General features: G+C 42.0%; 1 protein-coding gene across 1 annotated transcript in view; it reads left to right on the top strand.

The window, feature by feature from the left end:
• Positions 1–20,175, top strand: part of LOC135237397 (cadherin-4-like) — a 218,278-nt gene that overhangs the window by 83,820 nt on the left and 114,283 nt on the right. The window contains exon 3 of the mRNA XM_064304530.1: positions 9,716–9,739. Coding sequence (XP_064160600.1) covers positions 9,716–9,739 — 24 coding nt within the window. The remainder of the gene's footprint in view (positions 1–9,715; positions 9,740–20,175) is intronic.

Raw genomic sequence — 20,175 nt, 5'->3', positions numbered from 1 at the left:
ATACCCACATAATTACACTGTAATTAAACAGCCATCATTGCCACTCATTGATGCATTGCATCCATGGTATTTAGGGAGGCAGCAGTTATTTCTCAGAGGCTAAACCCTAAAAAGGCAAATTTTCAGATTGGTCACACGCTGCCATTCGTTGCGCTTGCAGTTCAGCTGTGACCGCGAGCATTAGCGCGCTGCTTGTCACGTGTTCTATGCTAGACGTTGATGATTTTGATCAGCATGGAGAGTGATGTGTTAGCGATACCCCTCCAGCAGGCCCCCAGAAACCTTACACATCACCTCACTCGGACACCATGATCCTCCCAGCCTTTCCCATAGTTTTAGGCCAACACAGGTTTCTCCAAGCTCCTCCCATAGCTTTTTGGCACCTCTAAAATATTTTGGCTCCTCCCATAGCTTTTTGGCCCCGCCCGTAGCTTTTAGGCCCCTCCCACACTGCTCACACTTCCGTTGCTCCTTAAGAAGACTAATTACATGTGAGCATTACCCTTTTCATAGTATAGTCACCACCACAGCTCCGTCTCATTCTGTTGCTGGTTCTGGTGTAAACCTGTGGGCATATCTATTAGAACTAACAGCTAACCTGTACACCGACTGGATTCAGGTAAAACCACTGGAATATTACAATTCATATTCTGGATAATTCTAAATGATCACGGGTTCCATGTGTTACTGGCACCCATTTGCTTTGTCTCATGACCCCGGTGAGATGTAACTGGAGAAAGCCCTGTCCTTGACTTTGAACAATTAAATTATGCAACTGCTGAATTCTGGTACATTAGTAAAAAATCCTATTAAATTAATTTTCACAGCTCATTTTATGTAAGCAGTTGAAAAATGTAGAGCATACTTGAAAAATGTGACTGTTACATAAATCTTTCTCAGATTTCAAGTTTTAAAATGCATTGAAGTTAGACCACATCTGGGCCTTATAAAAAGCTTTTGTGAGTACGTGAGGGTGAGAGATGGGAAGAGTTAATGTGGGTGAGAACCATGCACTCCTGGTGAGGAGGAGGCATTAATCTTTTCTGCTTTTGCATTGCACTTGCTTGTGCTAGTTTTGTGTTGTTTATTTCTTAACATGACCCGGTGTAAGCTTGGCACCACTTTGAGGTAGCATCAGCAGCAGGTGAAGCCCTGGGTCCAGGTACCAGGTACTAATGAGGTGATGGGTGGTATTTTTACCAGGTACAACAATGGCCTAGTCATATTCTTCTCTGCCCCGAATTGTGCTTCTTTTCCCTTCGTTAAACTCTTAACGGGCCTCTCCTGGGACACATACATCCAATTTGAAATTTCCTACACCTAAAGCAAGGCGATAGGGGGCCTCAGGGGGTGTGGGGTGTGGGGTGGGGGGTGGGCGGTCGGCATTATCCGCCCTCTGTATTTCACGGGCGCTGGGTTAGACGCCGCGCTGGATTAGGGCTTAAATCAGCTAATGAACCCCTTGGTGCTGAATTAAAGCGGCACTTTGTAAAAACCGTTTGACTCCCATCTCTTCATGAGAGCTTTGATATGCCATGTTCAATCACACGGTCCTCCGCACCTACTTAAAAGCACACAGCAGGCTCTGGATGACTCCCCTGTGTTTTTGCAACAAGGTTGCAGTTTCCCATTTTGTGCCGCGTTTCGTCGGTTTGTGTGGCCCGCTCACAGTGGATTTCTCCCATAGCAGAACGGCTGAGAGGACAAGAGAAGAACAACAGGGTCATGTGACTGTTCTAAGCTGCTTTGGAGTGTCAATCAAAGAGATGTTTTTCCAGGTGGTAAAACTTATGCTTTCCGTTGTTTTACACATCAGCATTTCTTTCCGAAAAAATTATTTCCACATTTTCATGCACAGCCTTGGAGCTTTGCGATGACTACTTCAAAATGACACTGTGTAGGGATCTTTTTCATTTTTATGAACTAATTGTTAAACTAAGTTATAGCACCCATACGCCCTATAGAATTTTTTTCCCTTTTTGCCTGTACACGTAGATTTTTAAAAGTTCTCTCTCTTGGCTTTTGTTCTTACCTTTTCCAGTTATATTCAGCATCACTCTATAATCTTTTACCTGCACAAAGAATAAAATAAAAATAGCACCATGTACTTTATCATAATCATTTAAAAAATATACATGTTGAGTGAGGTGATAAATAGCATTGGTGCGTTGAAGCTTTCAGGTTATTGTTAAGTCTAAAAATGTCAGTTTTTGCAGAAAATTATATGTGAAGCAATCAGGAATGGCAGCATACGTCCCCCGGACGAAGCTCAGTCATGTCAGAAGGCTGTGATGTAATGCAGGGCGGATGGAGAGCAGTGCCTGCTGCGGTACCTCGCATAATCTTCCCGTGCCGTGCCAGGGGAATGCGCTGAATTCTAAACCTGTCTGCACCAGCGGGAAAGCAGCTGTCCTCTGAGTCTCCGCGTGCCTCAGAGCCCGTCCCCGGGGGGGCCGCGGATGCTTAAATAGACGCTGGGGAGATGGAACCCGTGTTCGGCGCGGCGCGGCGCGGTGCGGTGCGAGCGCTACGCCGTCCCCGACCGGGCCCGTTTAATTGCAGAACCGTGTTGTTTTCGTTGGTCTTCGTGCGTGCGGGATGACAGGCAGTGCATGCTGGGCGTAGGGCCCCCGGGCCAAAGCGGAATGTTCTAGCAAAAGCCGCCGCTGTGGCGCGGTAGCGTGTCGGGGGAAAGGTTACGGGAACATTGTGCGATTGCTCGGGGGATGGTAATGGGCGTCTTAGGGAAAGGGAGTGAGAACAGATGGAGGCAAGTCCTGCGACCGCGCATCGCTTATTTCACTCGCTCCTACAGCAGCGGTCTCTGTGGCGTGGGAAACGGAACGCGAGCCGCCGCGTGAAGCTCGGCGGCGACTCGAGCGGAAGCGGTCGACGCCCCTCATTTGGCGCCCGCGACTGAGCTGAGGCCGCCAGCCTCGGCGCGGCGCTTTTTATCTGTTTGATCGCAAACGTTGATGTGTTTTGATTAGCACGGAGAGCGATGAGGTAGCAATGCCCAGCCCTCCCAGCAACCTTGCACGTCACCTCACACCGATGTCAAACCTAGTTTACAGGCTCCAAGCTATCCTGCCGAAGGGCTGCATTTTGAGTGCCTGCACATCCTTTTAACTTTCATTACACCTGCAGGGGGGAAGCCTTCCTATTTTCCTATTCGCTCTAATCATGTTTCAGCTCCACAGTGAATCCGAAAGGAAATTAGGAAAGCTGTTGTGCAGAATGCTGACCCTGTTCCCAGCACACTGCACCGGTATATGCCAGTCTGGCGGACCTGCTTGTTGCTTGCCGTAAAAAAAACAAAAAAAAAAACCCAGCACCAGCACTATGCCCATCAATGAGCAGTGCATTTGTTACTGCATGTTAATAGAGCCTGCAATAGAGGGGGCTGGGGGGTGGTAGTGAAGTCTAGGTGGAGGTAGACAGTAATCCCTTTTGATTGGACTAGGCTGCCACTGAAGACTTCCCCTCAGGAGGCGCGAGGAGTTCACTCCTCTGCTGAAGACCCTCAGGCTCGGATGACATCATCAAAAGTGGAAACGGAGAAGGGAGGCTGCAGGAGGAGGAGGCAGAGTCACTGTTTCTACCTCTGGTGCCTATTCAGACAGGGAGCTCAGGCACTTACCAGGAAGCCACTCAGCTTTTTAAAGCCCGCAAGGCCTCTTTGCCACACCTCGTGCTAAGCTCTCCATTTGAACCAACATCTGGAGCTGTCAGGACTGGTTAATCACTGCTATGAGTTAACAACCCCTTTCCTGTGTGTTTACAAAATGCATTAGGAAGAGTGACCTCTTGCCCCAAAAGCGGCTGCATGCAGAAGCATGCGCATACTTGCGTCCACACAGCATTTAAAAGGACAACGCACGTGTAGATATGTTCAGATTATTTGGTTGGCACACATGCACAAGCACTCACTCTCACAAAAGCAAGCAGAAGGTTTTCATCCAGAAGGCTGCAGGTTCAAGTCGAAAGGACTCAGTTTGCTGCAGTTCAACATGACCTGTTATGTGATGGGGGCATCACATGAAAATATATGCATGAATATGGTGGATGAACATTTTCAGCTGGACAGTTTTCTAATACGCTGGTGTACCACGGGTGGTGAGATTTAATAATGAGAGGATAATGGAGATTTTCAAAGACACGCCAGCACATGCCTTCTTTTCCATCTTCATGGGGGAGGTAATGGAGCTTTTTTGTGCCTGTCAGCATTTTAAGATATTATATTTTAGTATTTACAGAATTTATGCATGCACACCAGATTAAATAGAAGCATACCCGTACAAGTATTTTATTTCTGATCAGGAAGGCCCTAGATTGTGTATTTGTAATCTGAGCTGTGCAATCCGGTGACTCAATATGCTAAACGAATATTGTAATTGCCGTGAGATTTTGATGCTTAACAATAATTGGGAGAGGCATCATGGCTTAGCTGTGTGCTGGTGATGAGGTTCAAGTGCATTTTGAACTGATATAAAGCCTTATATTAAACAAAGTGGAGATTGTTTTTGAAGTGGAGATTATTGTTTCATGTGTGTGATCTAATCAAGGGCGGCTCACTCCACGCTTAAGAGCTTGTCAGCGTTCATTTGGGAAAGATCAACATCAAGTAGCCAAAGCTACATGATTTAATCATTCACACCCATTGGGCATAAGCCCTTGGAGAAAGCAGATGGAATTCGGCATGGTGTGCCCCTGCAACGCTCCACTTTCCGGTGCAACCAAAGCAGGCCATTTTCATCTTGCTTCACCACCCGTGAATGTCACATGACCCGGCAATGAAAAGGCAATATGACTAATGTAGGTAAATTGAATGATATCAATGAGCTCTGTGACATGGGAGAATTGTACGGACTGCCTTCTTGCTACAGAGTATCAGTATATGCATTCATATGGCTCGTAAAAATATATCTTGAATATCTGAATGTTCTGGTTGATAACTCAGCTCAGTAATAGCGGTATCATGTTGAGCAATGTATGTACATGCATAGCATCACAGCACTGTGAAGCAGAGTTTCTGGTCCTGGTTCCAGTTAGCTTTGATGAACAGCTCTAATATCCACTATCACTAAATGGCATGGAAGTGGAGTACCTTTGCAGAAATCTGTAGGGACTCTTGATGACTATGCCATCTTCACAAAGGCAGTGGGCGTTTATTTACTTTGCAGACGCTCTGGCAACCTACATACAGCACATACTCTTTTACTTTCTTTTCCATCTATACTTCTGGGTATTTTCAGAAGCATATCCTTTTAAGCACTCGAGGGTGCGCCAGCTGCAGGATTGGCTTAAATCTGGGTTCAAAGCCAGTTCCCTAATGACTCTTTGTGGTCAGTGCTGGTGTCTGTTCAACAGGCATTAGCTCAGCACAGTCCCAGCCGTTCAGCAGTTCTCTGAGCAGCTTGTTTGACCCATGTCGTCGAAGCAACAGGGGAAATCAGATGCTGATTAGAGCACTGATGGTGAACATTTGAAGGGGTATGTTGGCAGAGGAAATTAAATTACTCCTGCACTCTGGGATGTTTTTTTCTTCTTCTTCTTCTTGTTTTCTTTTCCTTTTTTTTCCATGGCTGATTCAGCCAATATCGTGCTGCCTTGGTGCTCCTAAGATTATGTAATGTCTCTAAATCCCAGATCACTTCTCCTTTCTGTAACCCTCTTATTTAATTGTGTTGATCCTATAGGATTTGTATTGAATCTGTCCTGGGGTTTTTTCTTCATTCTTAAGAGTATCGATCCAAAGCAGTGACAGATTGCAGCTGCAGCGATGAGCAGTCCTGTGGATGAGAATGATAAAGAGGCTGTAGGCCCTGGTGCAGGGAAGTGGAATCACTGTTTTTTTTGGAGAAGTCATGGGAGTGTAGTGCAGCTGCTTGCTATGTTATCTGTGTATAAACCACAATGTGAAGCAGAGGGACACAATGCCCGTGACTTCCCATGTAAGTGTTCTGCTCATGACTCCTGTGCAGGAAAGCTAGTTGAATAAACCAACATCGACTTGCCTCAGTATCCTTGAGAGGAGAGTTTAATATGGAACACTTTTGAATAGATTTTCAGTTAATATATTTTATGTGTGTGTGTGTGCAAAATTATGTATGAGCCACAGCTTAGTCAATATCCTGCCATCAGAAGACGGCCCCACTCATGTCACAAAATGTTTCTTTTTACTTTTTCTGTGAGATGTGCTCGGCAGCTGTTGCCATGGTCAGCGCTGCCTCCGCACCTGCGGTAATGTTACTGCTCCGCTTCAGCCCATTGCCCTGCTCGTATGTGAGCGACGTGCTGGAACCGTAAACTGTGAACACAATATGGACAAAGTGGCTGAGACGTCGCCCATTGACTTTCCATGGGCTTGTGAAAAGCGTTTTTGAAACCGTGGATGTCCCGCTGTGTTGTACACATTGGAGCCAGAGGCTGCGCAGTAGGGAGTAGGCAGTACCTTTTTATGGTTATTAGGTCCAGGCTGGGTCTGGATTGCCCGCTAAGAGCATGATGTGATGCCCCCGGTTCGTATGCAGAATATTTGCATTTTGTCAAAGTGACGCAATAACTCAGCACACGGGGAGACATTAGATATAGACCAAACACCTATTCCGACTACATGTTCTTGTTCAAAAAAAATATTGACTTTGTATTTTCACTGTCTTGGTTTCATTGTTTATACCACTGGTGTCATTACCTAAACCAGGAAGTGAGCTTCAAAAACAAAGCCCATTTTTAGCCGCTTGGCTGTAACAAATGGAAACAACACCATGCTCTAGCATAAATGTTTTAATTAACAGAGAAATTATTGAGCAGTCTCCCTTGCCATTTCCTGTTAACAGCAGGAGAAGGGCTAGAGCGTAGTGATGTATGCAGTAGGACCTCTCTTAATTCCTTACTAATTAAACCTGACTTTTACTCTGTCAAGTGCTCCTGAATTTCTGTTATGAATAATTGATGGTTTATGCAAGTGTTTTGTTGAGTGTTTTTGCCGTCGAATGAGTCCTTGAACACATTAAGGCAGCTAATCTGGATTTAGTTTTAGATAAGAAAGTGTGTACTTTGCATGATGAGGAGGCTTCATTTGCATTCTGCAAGGAAGTAGTATCACATTCAGGAAGGAAGTGTCTAAACACCTGGGCATTTCGAAAGATGAGTACATTGAAATTCGGGTGAAGCCCTTTCACAGACCCTGTGAAGTAAATCACATTCGTATTTTCAAGTTTGAGTTTCTTGAATTTTCTTAAAGTAATAAAACTTTGTATTACAAAATCCTGCCAGATGGCATCAAGTTTAGTGGTAAATAGCATCAAGAAGCAGTTCTGCAGGCCCTACTGGCTCCAAAGGAGAGCTCAGGGTGTTTACTCAGATCTCATTAATCAGAGAAGAGTACACACACACACACACACACACACGCACACACACACATGCGTGCGCACATGCATGCATGTATGCATGCACGCACACACACACACACACACACACACACACACTCACACACACTCACACACACACTCCTGCCCCTGTTAAATTTACTGTTTAGAGGATAGAATATAAATCTATTCCTTCCAACATCAGCAGACAGCAGACACTTCAGCCAGTGCTATAATTCAATGCTTTGGAAAACTGATATTTTCACATGATTAATCAAAGAGGAAAAATAGCTTTGACCTTTCTCCTGCAGGTTTGTGGACGGAAAGTATGTATCATGCCATTCAGATGGTGACTGTAGCTACCATCAGCGGTACATTAACATCACACTTCCTAACTGCCCAGTCCTCAAAGTGCCCCTGACAACTCTTTGTGATAAAATAACAGTCAGATGCAATAAATACTGTCTGTATACCCAGAGAAGATGGTAGGAGAGAATAATTGAGCTCACCAGAGTGCTACAGTGGCTTAAAATCACGCCAAATGAAGGAATTCATTAGTTATAATCTCAGCGGAATTCAAACCTTTATATGTACGTTTTTGCAATTATTTTTTTGACAGTATAAATAATAGCTTGTTTGCTAGAAATAAAAAGGAAAGCAGCAGATATGATAAATATATGCTGGTTGAACAGTGAATTGACTTTGCACAGGTGGTGTAGTCCTCAGAGAATGTTTATGATGATGATGATGATAATGATGATGATGATTATTATTATTATTATAATATATTTTTATTATTATTATATAACACATCAGTGAACTCAGAAGAGCGCCATATATATATATATATATATATATATATATATATATATATATATTAGAGTGTCCTATTTTGGGTAATATGAATTTTTATAAAGGCAAGTGTGTGATGAAGCAAGTGTGTGGTGTGTCTGTTTATGTTTTGTGGTGTGTGCATTCTCCCAGAGTTGAAACAGTGTTCTAAGTACAGGCTGAGTTGAAAGCAAAACATCAGTGGATTTATATTATTGGAAGTGTCCATCTCTGTCATGTTCCTGCTTGAATATGACAGAGATGAAGGAAGTGTTTAGTTCATTGATGGATTTCTATTGTGTAGAAGGGCATGATACTAATTGTGCCTAAAGAAGATGCCCCAAAATAAATAAAGAATGAATAAATTTGGCATCCCAGCCAGACTGGTTTTTGTTTTCTTCTTCTCCCTGGAAATGCATAATAGCTCAGCTGAGAGTTAATTGAGGGCCTTCAAATAATGGCAGCAAACAGTGAAATTAGTTCCCATTGTGGAGGAAGCAGCACAGAGGCATTGTGTTCCAAATGTGTTCTCCATACCTGAGCCACAGGCTAGGGGCTCACGGGGCAATGGTTTGATCTTAGCCCAGCTATTCTCTGTGCCTTTTGCCAGAACGAGGCTCGCCCAAAATGCTAAATAAGCCCTGAAAAAAAGAAGGGCCTCATCAAATTTCAGTTTCTCCCTTTGGGGAACAGGGATGGGACCATGTCTCTGAAGCATTAAACAAATCACCACCCACCCACCTCTCTCTCCGCCCGTGCAGCTTCTGTTAAAGAACAGAAAAATGACTTTTTACTGTTGCTGCTTTCTTTAGCAGGGAAGGTAGAAACCTACAGATAATTATGAATGTGGAAAGAGCAAAATGAGTGTCATGGAAAACTGAGAAGTATTGGAAAAAATGATTTGATTGTTTTCATTGTCTGTTATGGGACAGCCTGTGGAGTTTGGATTTGGATTTTTGGTTTGAGTAAACACAAAAAAGCACCAGCCCTGATTCATAGCTAGCTGTGTCTTCCCTCTTCTGCCATATATCTCACACACACATTATGTTTTGGCAAGGGCTGTGGTGTGCTAATATATTTGTTCAACATGGACCTTATTCCAGGGTGATTTCCATATTTACATGTACATATAGCATATCGACACAACTCAATATTTATTTAAACGTATTGAATTTGGACCACTGTTCATGGGCAGAACTGCAGTGCCCCAACAGTGATTTGCACTCGCAGCCCTCTGGCCAAATGGCCAGTTCCTAAGCCATTACAGAAATAATCAAGGTGTCATGCTTGTTGAACTCAGGGGTCATAGTCGATTGCACGTTTACGAGCTCTAACCGTCTCTCGGACCATTGCTGAAGTTTTGCGGGGCTGCTTCACTACTGGTGCTTTGTGGAAGTTACTGCTGTTCTGTATGGGACAGCCTGTGTCAGGTTTGGATTTTTGGCGGTAATGACTGTGAGTAATGACTCACATTGACTGTAAAACTAATGTCATTTTCTCGCTTTTCACTACAGATACCGCTGGGCCTTCAGGACGTGGTGAGTACCGCACACATTTCTAGTACATTTTGACCCTGAGTGTTTGTGAGTGTTTGTCACGGTTAGCTCGAATTTGACACGGAGAGAAGCTGTTTTAAAGGTTGTTTAATTGTTTTTAGTGCAGTGGATTTACAGAAATAGTTGCATTCACGGTATGTTTATATTTCTTCTTCCTAACACACAGAATGTGTTAAAAAATTTTATTTGTTTATTTCTCTGTACCTCAGATGTGTCTAGAAATATGATTTAGGGAAATAGGAGGATTTAAACCTATTTGCATGTTGATTGCAACTTTTACAGGCTGTTTCTGTAATGAATGCAGACTGTGAAATGAGACGGTGGGAATTTTTATGTATTCAAAGAAAATAGGGATGGTTAGGTTGGCAATCTTTTCTTTTTTTATTTTCTTTTCTTCTTTGTTTGCCAATTCTCTCTTTATTGAGACAAATGATTCAAACAGTGATTCAAGTTGTGCAATGATTCAGCTGAAAGGTGTGTTTATTAGAAACGCGTCAGAAGAATCCTTACCCACTTTCTAAACACACAAACGCACACACACACACACACTAACACACACATATCCACACATATACACACAGAAACACACTCTCTCACACACACACACACCCATACACACGCAAACACACACACAAACACACACACACATCCACACATATACACACAGAAACACACACACACACACACACACACACAAACGCACATGCACACACTGGCCGTATGTCTGTGAAGGCAAAAGGGAGAGATAAACGGAAGGCACTCGGTCACAGTGCGCTGGCGTCTGTACCCACAGCAAACAAACAAACAGCATTTAGGAGCCCATCTGCTAAGCAGGCCCACAGAGGAGCATGAACAGGCTTCTGCTCTGTCAATTCCATTTGCAATGGCCAGGGTCTGAATCTGGCTGGGTGGGGGGTTAGCGGTTGTGTGTGTGTGTGTGTGTGTGTGTGTGCGTGTGTGTCTCTGCATATGCATATTTGTGTACATACACATTCCTATGTGTGTGTCACAATACATACAGTATAAGGTGAGGTATTAGAGGTATTAGCATAGGGTATTGCTCCACTGTCTTTCCTCAACAGCATTTTATTTATGTGAATGGCAGAAAGTAGGCAGTTTTAAACAGGAACCAGAGAAACCAATTTTATTATTTCTTTCTTCTACCATTCTCTGCAGTTCAGTCCATTTTTTTTAAGTGGAAGTTTCTTTTAGCTTCTTTTAGCTATGAATTATTATACTTATTATTGAATAGTTATTAAATGTTCACGATTTGAACAATGGACTTGTATTTGTAGGCAGTATGTACCTAATGTTACTCTTGGTGGTCAGCAGTGAATTTCAGACCTACTATAAAATAATTCCCACAGCAAACCTTCTAGTTTCATGGTTTTCCGAGGTTCAAGATAGCATCCTGTGTGCAGAATGGCTCGAAGCTTTCTCTGTCGGCCGAATTGGCTTCAGCCGAGCCGAGGGACGTTGGTGTAATTGCACTAGTACAAAACACTGAGCCTCATTGGTTTTGGCACTCTTATCTGCTGTCTCAGAATTGATTATAGTTTTTCTACCAGCTGGGAAAATAGCTTAGTTCCATCAACAATTCCCTCCATCCAACTGTGTACTGGAAAAAAAAGACAGCCAGACCATTCCCTCTTAAGACCATTTGTCGGAGCCAAATGTTTGTTTGCATAAGGTCACAGAGTAGACGGACTCCTTTTTAACTAAAATTCATTGCTTGCTTCAAATTGTTTTGCATTGATTGAGATTCATTTGTTGCATAAAACTGGCTGCGCCAGCCACAATGCATTGGCATTTTGAAGGAGGCTGAATGGTTGGTCACTGAATGCATATCTTATATATGTATTTTTTATCATTTTGTGTGTGAGTGTGAGTTTGAGTGCGTGTGTGTGCACGTGTATGTGTGTGGGCATGTGTGATGCCTGCATTTGAGAAGGAGATCCCAGAGAGAAAGACAGTAAGCATACTCAAAGGGACATATAGAAAGGAAAAGAAAAAGCTTGAAAGTCAGAAGAAATGACGGAGAGAAAGTGAGTCCTATACTATTTTAAATGAAAATCAGAATGAGATCAGTTGTGAAATATCTTGTGCGTGCACCACAGGTAAAATCCTATCCTGTCATGAAGCACAGCCCCTCTGCTGAGACTTAAGGTTTGTGAACTGCGATTGTAGTCCTCCAAAACAGATTAATCACACCAGAAATTGATTCTGCGTCTTGCCGATGCACTGCATCAGCTTTTACGATTCAGTCGGGTGTTTAAAGTGACATGCACCTGCATCCATAGTGCTCATCCGCACACTGTCTCTTCACTACGAAGCACCGAAACTGTAGCATTCAAACTGTAGCATTCAAACCACTGAAACTACAGAGCTTGCCTTTGTTTAATTATGAGGGAAAAATATATGAAACATAAAGATGCATTGTAGGTTTCTGCTGAAGTGGCATGCTGGGATCCTTTCACCCCACTTACACTGCACTCACCACACTGCCCTAGGGCTCCAGCTTCCAGAGGCTCTGGACATATTACTGCACTGTAAGGGTCAGCCACATATATACTGTATAAGCACTACTTACACACACACACACACACACACACACCACACAGAGGCGCACGCACACACACACACACACACACACATAGCTAATATCCACCCACCCACCCAAAAACTATTTTAAAGGCCTGTTCCATCCCTGCAGGAATCTGCATCTCTGCAGAGGATGCACAGTAACACATGTCTTCTAAATGCAAAAAAAATGTAGTATACAGCTGTGTGAAATCTGGTGATGCAGCTAATAATTAAGATGCCACCATACTGAATTTGTAAAAAAAAAAAATACAATTGCACAGATTTTAAAAGTCCAAGAGAAGCTGCTGGCGAGTTTTATAAATTACCCAGAGTATGTTTTGACCATCTCCCATCTGTACATGCGCCTACTTTGGTCTGCGTTTTTATTTAAAATGCATTTGCAAGCTGTGAAAGGACCTCCCGCGGCCTGTTTCTTGTGTCTGTGGGCACACTGTCCCGCTGATATGGCCAAATGGAACAAAGCGCGCTAATGAAGAGATGATGCCAGTATACTGGACAGCGACGCCAACGGCCTGCCAGAGCATACCCCTTCCTTCCAGCACGTTTGTACTCATCAGAAAGGTTCAGAAAATGTGTTATCCTTTTTTAAATATTAACTTTAATTAAGTGTTACTCTTTGGAAAGGCAGGTCTGTCTGTGCTGGACCTGATTCTGATGGTAATAATGTGCTAAGCACTGGCACTGTGCATCTTCCTGCTGTATAAGCAGCATATCTGCCCGTCTGCTGTGTATGTGACCCTGAATAATGATGCCTGCCTGGAATAATTATGGGGATAATAATAATAATAATAATAATAATAACCATCATCATCAGCATCAGTTCTTTCACCTGAGTTTTAGCGCTGACTGGCAGCACACTTACACTCTTGTATTGGAGTTGCAGGAAGTACTCTGAATAGGCAAACTTTATCCCTCATTAGTAGAGGGGTTCCTTCCTATAGTGCAGTGCATAAGGTACTGAGACAGTGGCATAATTTTTGTTGGTTTGGCTCTGTAATCCAATGCACTAGACTTGAAGTGAGACAATGAATATGAGGTTAAAGTTCAGACTGTCACTTGATATAGATGCAAATGCCCTCAAATTAAAGCTGACGGTCTGAACTTTAACCTCATTATTCATTGTTTTATTTCAAATCCAATGTGCTGGAGTACAGAGCTAAAACTGGAAAGATCAATACATGAAGTGAAGGTCAGGTACAGTGAATTGCTTGGATTCCTTTTGTTTCCTGAGAGTGCCATTCATCACTTTCTTCAGTGACAGCCAGAGAATGTATTGATGAATGTATTGGTTTGAACACCTAAGAAGATGCTAGAGCTATCAGACTGAGAAACAGGGTGTACTTCTGAAAGTGAAAACGTCTCCGTAGACATATGTTAAAAGAAAAAAAAAATGGAATTGGTAACTGATAAGACATTGGGCTTCACACTCAAGACTAAATCAGCCAGAGACGGAACGGCTTCATTTTATTGTGGGTCGGTACTGCGCTTGCGTGGGAGGTGTTGTGATACTTTATTACACAGGCAATCATCAAAATAAATTGTTTGGCAATGTCACAGCCAGGCACTCCTCCACTCCAACATGTTTACCTTTTGAGAATGAACAGAAGGCCAGGCAGAGCTGGGCCTATTTGGAGCCAACACTATCGAAAGAGGCTAAATGGGGGCAAACTATGCTTGTGTGTGTGTGTGTTTGTCTGTGTGTGTGTCTGCGTGTGTGAGTTTGTGTGTGTGTGTGTGTGTCTGCTTGTGTGCGTGTGTGCGTGTGTGTGTGAGAGTTTGTGTGTGCGTCTGTGTGTGCATGTGAGTGAGTGAGTGTGTGCGTGCGCATGCCTGCGCGCGTGTGTGTGTGTAAAATCACATTTATAATCATAACCTCTCCATGCCAGTTTAGTCTGTTCTATAGTAATGGCTGCACAGGCACAGCCAAGAACAAGTATGGCCATCCCCGGGGATCTTGGGGGCCAGTTGTCCTAGTTATAGCCTTGGCTGTCCTGCTGTGCTGCAGGGCCAGGTGGGCAGAGTCCCTGGGCAGATAATCTGGCTGCGTGCTGTGATACAGCACACCCCGTGGCCCTGCTCATGCAGTGCATTATGAGGAGGACAAGCCGGAAAGAAAATCACATTTTCTCACAGAACTGAAGCCCCTCAGATCTCTATCACCGTTCAATTAAACATATGCTGCATTGGCATACATTCAATTCTGTTAATGTCATCAAATATGGCTCTTTCTTTTACTCTCTCTCTATCCCTCACTTGTTCTCTCTCTCTCTCTCCCTCTCTCTTGCAGTCTTTCACATTCAATAACGTTTTGAATGCTATATCGTTCTATACTCTAAATTATACATTTCCAAAGCTTCTATTTACATTTATTATTTCTGATTTCTCTGTCACGTTTTAATTAAAATGTTCAGATATGTGTTAACATTTCTCTAATACCTAGGGAATTTTACTGTGGATATTGAATTAAAAGCAAATAGCTATAAACTGTGATTAACTATATTAATATAATAGCATTGATTAAAAATAATAACTAGGAACAGTCCCTTCAGTTCCTCTGCTGTTTTGTGTCAATGCCAATTATGCTTTGGGGATGGAAAGGTAATGCAATTAGCTTTGTGTTCTGTTTCATCTGCTATACACAGTTGCATCAGAGATAGATGGACAGAATAGAAGACTTGTAGAAGAAAGTGCTGGATGCATTCCCTGCTCATAATTTAATTACACGATGAGTTTGCTCTATCTCTCCCTCTTTTTAGACTCTTCATCACTCTCTGAAGAGAGAAAAAGAAGAGAACAAATGAGATAAATTCCCATTATTTACTTGACGGGAATTTGCATTGTGAAAAGAGTAAATACATACGAGTGCATTAAAACTCACTGAGAAATCACTGACCATGTGACCATCTGGGCTGTCAGCAGTTATTCCTTTAGTATCCCTGTAGGGTCTCTAAATTCAGTGGTTGTTAGGCAATAACCACAGACATGTGACTAATTATACAATTAGGGAGTAGATACTGTATGAGGTGCTCATTGGTGCAAAATAATAACATGATTTTAGGAATAAGTCTGGAGGACGGGAAGCATGGGCACAAACAACAAAGACTAATGACACAGTAAAACAACATCCTACTGGTACACTGCATGCAAATGATTTTGTTTATTTTGTACATCTTGCCACTTAGTATCTTGAACTGCTGGAGAAAATGAAAATAGATCAGGTCTTAAAAACATAAAACACAAAAAAACCAAACAGTCTGAGATGGCCACAGGCAATACATAAATTGCATGTATTCTTACTGAGTATAAGTATATCACCTAAAATGACTTCTTAAAACGTATGTGGTAAACATGGCGAAACATTGTCCAAGTAGGAACATTTAGCACACAGAATCTAAGAGATGCATTCACATGGCTGCCTCCTGAGCTAACCAGATGAAGATGTTCTGCTGCAGTGTATCATCCGAAATCCATCTGAAATATACTGGGTTTTATTCAAGGCTTATGGAGATGGGCATTACACACAGCGCCAGCGCAGTAAAGGAACACTAGCAGAACATTGCTTAGAACATTGTTGGAAGACATTAATGGATTGGATAATACAATAGTCACCATTAACTGAGGTGATTGACTTGTGGTTTGAAATAATCGTCCTCTTGGTGGTGGCAAACAAAATGAATTTAAATGAACTATAAACCACCTGATTAATCCTCCAGGCCCTAGTGTTATTTTACTGTAATGGGGAAAAAAACATAATGAGTAACCTCATACTCCACCCCACACACACACACACGCACACCTCACCTAGATTGATTTCTGTAAATAAAATAACAAAAACTAAAAAATCCATAATTAATTGGATAGTCTGAATCAGTAAAGATTTATTATTTCAGATTTATTTGTGTTCCTCATTTACCCATTTAAGTCTTTCCACCTTTTTGGACACTACCTGTGCCTTTTTTGCGCTCTGTGGAAGCATTGGGGGGTGTATCGGTCTGTTGTCTCAGGCAGTTTTTTATGGTCCGACTTGCTTTTTGTGCCTCCGCGTGGTCTTTCTCCCTTTGTTTTTTCCTTTCCTTTGGGTCATCTCTGGTGCATTTCTTGGCATTCTCTCCCCCCCCCACCCCCTCCTCCCCCTTTTTTCTGCCCCTGCAGTGATTCATTTTAAAAAGCACTGTAGCATTACGGCACACGGTTAAGGCCCCGTCTCGGCAAATCCTCACACAAATTACAACATCCAAGCCATTATTAGAGCCAACGGGTTCTTGTAGTTCCAACAGTTAAATTACAACCTTTACAATTCTATTCATGTCTGCCGAACAAAAGAAGCCTTTTTTTTTATTTCCACTCTTGTCTCTCCCCGGTGAACAAGTGCATTAGAGCGAGGAGTTTTAAAGGTGTGTAGATTTCTTGAGCCGGATGTGGAATTATGGGATGTTCACAGTTGCCACTCACCAGAGACAGACTCTATGAGGATTGTTCTTGTGATCAGTGTTGTGACTAGGAAACATAATGAGCATGGAGCTTCATCTCCCGTATTCCAAAAGTGGATTTTCATACTTCAGACTCTCGCTGTCAGTTTGTGCTGAAAGCATTAAGTCGTTGTGGTGGATTGCTCAGCTTTTCAGAGTTGATGTGCTCAGTGCCGCCATGGACAGTTAAATACTGATAAAAGAGGAGGCAGTCTTGTCTATAAACACGGGAGCTAGGGGTGATGCTGGTTGGAACTTATCCACACCAGGGCAGGCAGGTATATATCTACACTTAAGTAAATGTTCATGGAAATTAACCTAAATCTGATCAGATAAACTGCAACAGGAATGAAATTTCTCGTAGAAGGAAAATATTGTGTCTTTGTGTACACTTCTAAAATGTGAAATAGTTAGAAACTTGTAAAAAAAAAAAAAGCATATCATGCCATACTGGGTCATGGTGCACTTTTATAATTTGCTATTACAATTTACAGTAGCTTTTAGCCAAATCTACTTACAAAAAGTTAATTTTACTCCTGCAATCATATAAATGCGCATATCAAGGTTCTTACCTCAATATCTCCAAGATAAAATGAGAGAATGGGTATTAAATTTAATGAAACTAGTCAAGAGAATATAATTTTTAAGATTGAAAAACTGAATTTTGCTGAAACATTGAGGTGTACTATCAAAAGGTTCTGAGATGTTTGCAGAAGTCAGCCAGTGATTATGTCTTTCTGACTGCTTGGGGAGGGTTGTTGCACCATCGGACTAGGAACCAAAAGGAACTCAAAAGGATGGGACAGCCAGCTTCCCAGAGGCTGTTGAACAGAGGTCTGCATGGAGTGAATGGTGTCATCATTGTCTGAAGCTAGGAAGAGGCGGTATCATTTGAAGCTTGCTATGTCAGTGAACCTGAACTGGATGTGGGCAGCCTCCAGAAGCCTGTGAAGGGTGTTCAGAAGTAGCAGCGTGGCATGTGTGAACTTAGGCAGGTTGAAGACCGGGTGAATAACAGCATTCTGGACCAGTTTCTTTGGCCTGTTAGCACGGCCTGGTTAAGCCGGCCATCGAAACGTTACAGTGGTCCAGACAAGAGATGTACAAGTAGCTGTATCGCCTCTTGGGGGAAGGGGCAGATTCTTCTGATGATGTTACAGTGCGGGAGAATCTGTAGGATCGGGTGCTCAACTCAGTGTGTTCAGGGAAGCTCAGCTGGTCCTTTTGGGTCACACCAAGAATCTGGGCTGAGTGGGGAGAAGACAGTGCAGAGTCATTGAGTTTTCTGCTTTCCTGTTTTTCCATCTATAGTTTTTGGCTGTGCTTGTAAAAAAAAAGAAGAAAAAAAAAGAAGAAGAGGCCTCTTGGGCAATGCTTGAAATGAAGTGACACGATGTAACAGTGTCAGACATGTAGCCGGGAGGGGGGATTCGGGGTTGAACCCACCCTGAAATGCCAAAACTGGATTACTGTCCCAGAACAGTGAATATCCTCCCCCGATTGACCATTTTGTCCTTTCCGATTTTAAGTATTTTGACTCCCCAGCATCTCCAACTGAGAAACAATGTTGCAGCATGCCTGACCTTGTATGCTTCTGGAATGAGGCTGCATTAATTTGGACATGCGTGCTGTATATCTATACGAATAGCACTGCAAAATGGTGATTTCATGTAATTGGCTGGAATTCCCAGTAACTATGAACTGTTGATTACTGCAGCTAATTTAAGATGATACATTTCTAATGCCATTCCACAGTAATATAGTTGAACTCAACAACCCAGCCTTTAATTGTTGTGGTTATGACTGATTAATTTTTAACTGTCCATTTATAAAAAATAAAAAAATTCCTTTTTAATTTCTCCTCTAATCAGTACAAAATTGTGAGTCTCAAGAGCCGTGCACATTTAAACACACATCGGGGTTACTCTGAACTCCTTTTAATGTTTGTTAAAAAAACCCTTTTTTTTTATTTAAGCCCTTCACTGGAATTGTTACTGACATTCCAGTGGTACTTTTTAAAAAATAGGCTGCCCTTATTGCATAGCCTAACCATCCATTAACAATGTCCATTAGTTAGTTTTCATTGTTCCTTGCATAATTATATTTAAATGGTACGAGTTCTGATAAAATAGCTAAATACATCTCAGTGGAGATGAACATAGTGATCAGTTAAATAAAAAACAATTCATCAGGACAACTCATGTATTTAGATTAATTATATTAATGAATGTGCAAAGTAATAATTTTTTGGTTTGGTGCTGAATGGATCATCTTTATATATGTCTGTACATGCACCAGCATGCACTGACCGATCAAACAGGGATCACAATACATATCCCCTGCTAAACGGCCAGAAATACTAAAACCCCTCAGTACCTGCAAGCTGATCCGAACTCCAGTGGTGGCTGGAGTGGTGCAGAATGAGTGTAATTCTGTGAGCTGCAGCAAGTGGAGCCTGCAAAAAGCAGCACAGCCAATGAGGAGCGCCTGAGAGGTCTGACTGTCAGTTTAAAAAAGCGGGATGTGTGCATGTGATAGGTTGAGTATGAGATCAATGTGTGCATGTTATTGGTTAAATCTGAGAACATGTGGTGATGTGTGTATGTGATTGGTTGAGTATATGAACATGTGGTTCCAGTGGTCCAATTCAGAACTTGCTCTGCACATTTCATGCGCATCGCTCATTTATGAAACTATTAAGCAAGGTTAATTGAATATAATGGTATATCAAAAAAATAAATGTAAAAGCTGTAACAAAAATAAAGATTTTCACCGAGATGAGGTGGCGATTTAAACTTCTGCCAGAAATACAAGTTATTGGCCACAGAAAAAAAGATAACATGCAATAGGAAATTTTAACAATCATGATGTAGAATTTTTTGATGATGAATCATTTCATACAAATTGTGATGGTAATTAAGATTTGATATCTCTTTCATCTACAGTTGATGTCTTTGGATGATTCTACAACATATGACTTTATTAAACTCTGAATGGAAGAATGTACTTGTTCCAGGATGGGTTTGTTCTTGGAAAGGTCAACTGAAAATTATAAATAATATTTTACGTAATATTTTTCCATCTGTGGTCATCAAGTTTCCATATTTGGGTTGTAGTGGAACCAAGGGCATGGCGTGGTTCTGACCTTAATCTTTTCTGATGCAATTTTATAATGTAATAGCCTAATTGAGGAGAACTGGCTATATTGGGTGGTATTACACATTGTCTGGATGTAATGTGCTTATATTCATTTAATAACGTCAACATTGAAGCTCTGCAGATGCACTTTTATTTTATTTATTTATTTTTTACTTTTACTTTGGTTACAAAGTGCAATCGCAAAAT

This window comes from Anguilla rostrata, chromosome 13 (assembly GCF_018555375.3).
Source record: "Anguilla rostrata isolate EN2019 chromosome 13, ASM1855537v3, whole genome shotgun sequence".
In the NCBI taxonomy this organism is placed as follows: Eukaryota; Metazoa; Chordata; class Actinopteri; order Anguilliformes; family Anguillidae; genus Anguilla; species Anguilla rostrata.
The sequence above is the reverse complement of the archived record's forward strand: the minus strand, read 5'-3'. Positions and strand labels throughout refer to the sequence as shown.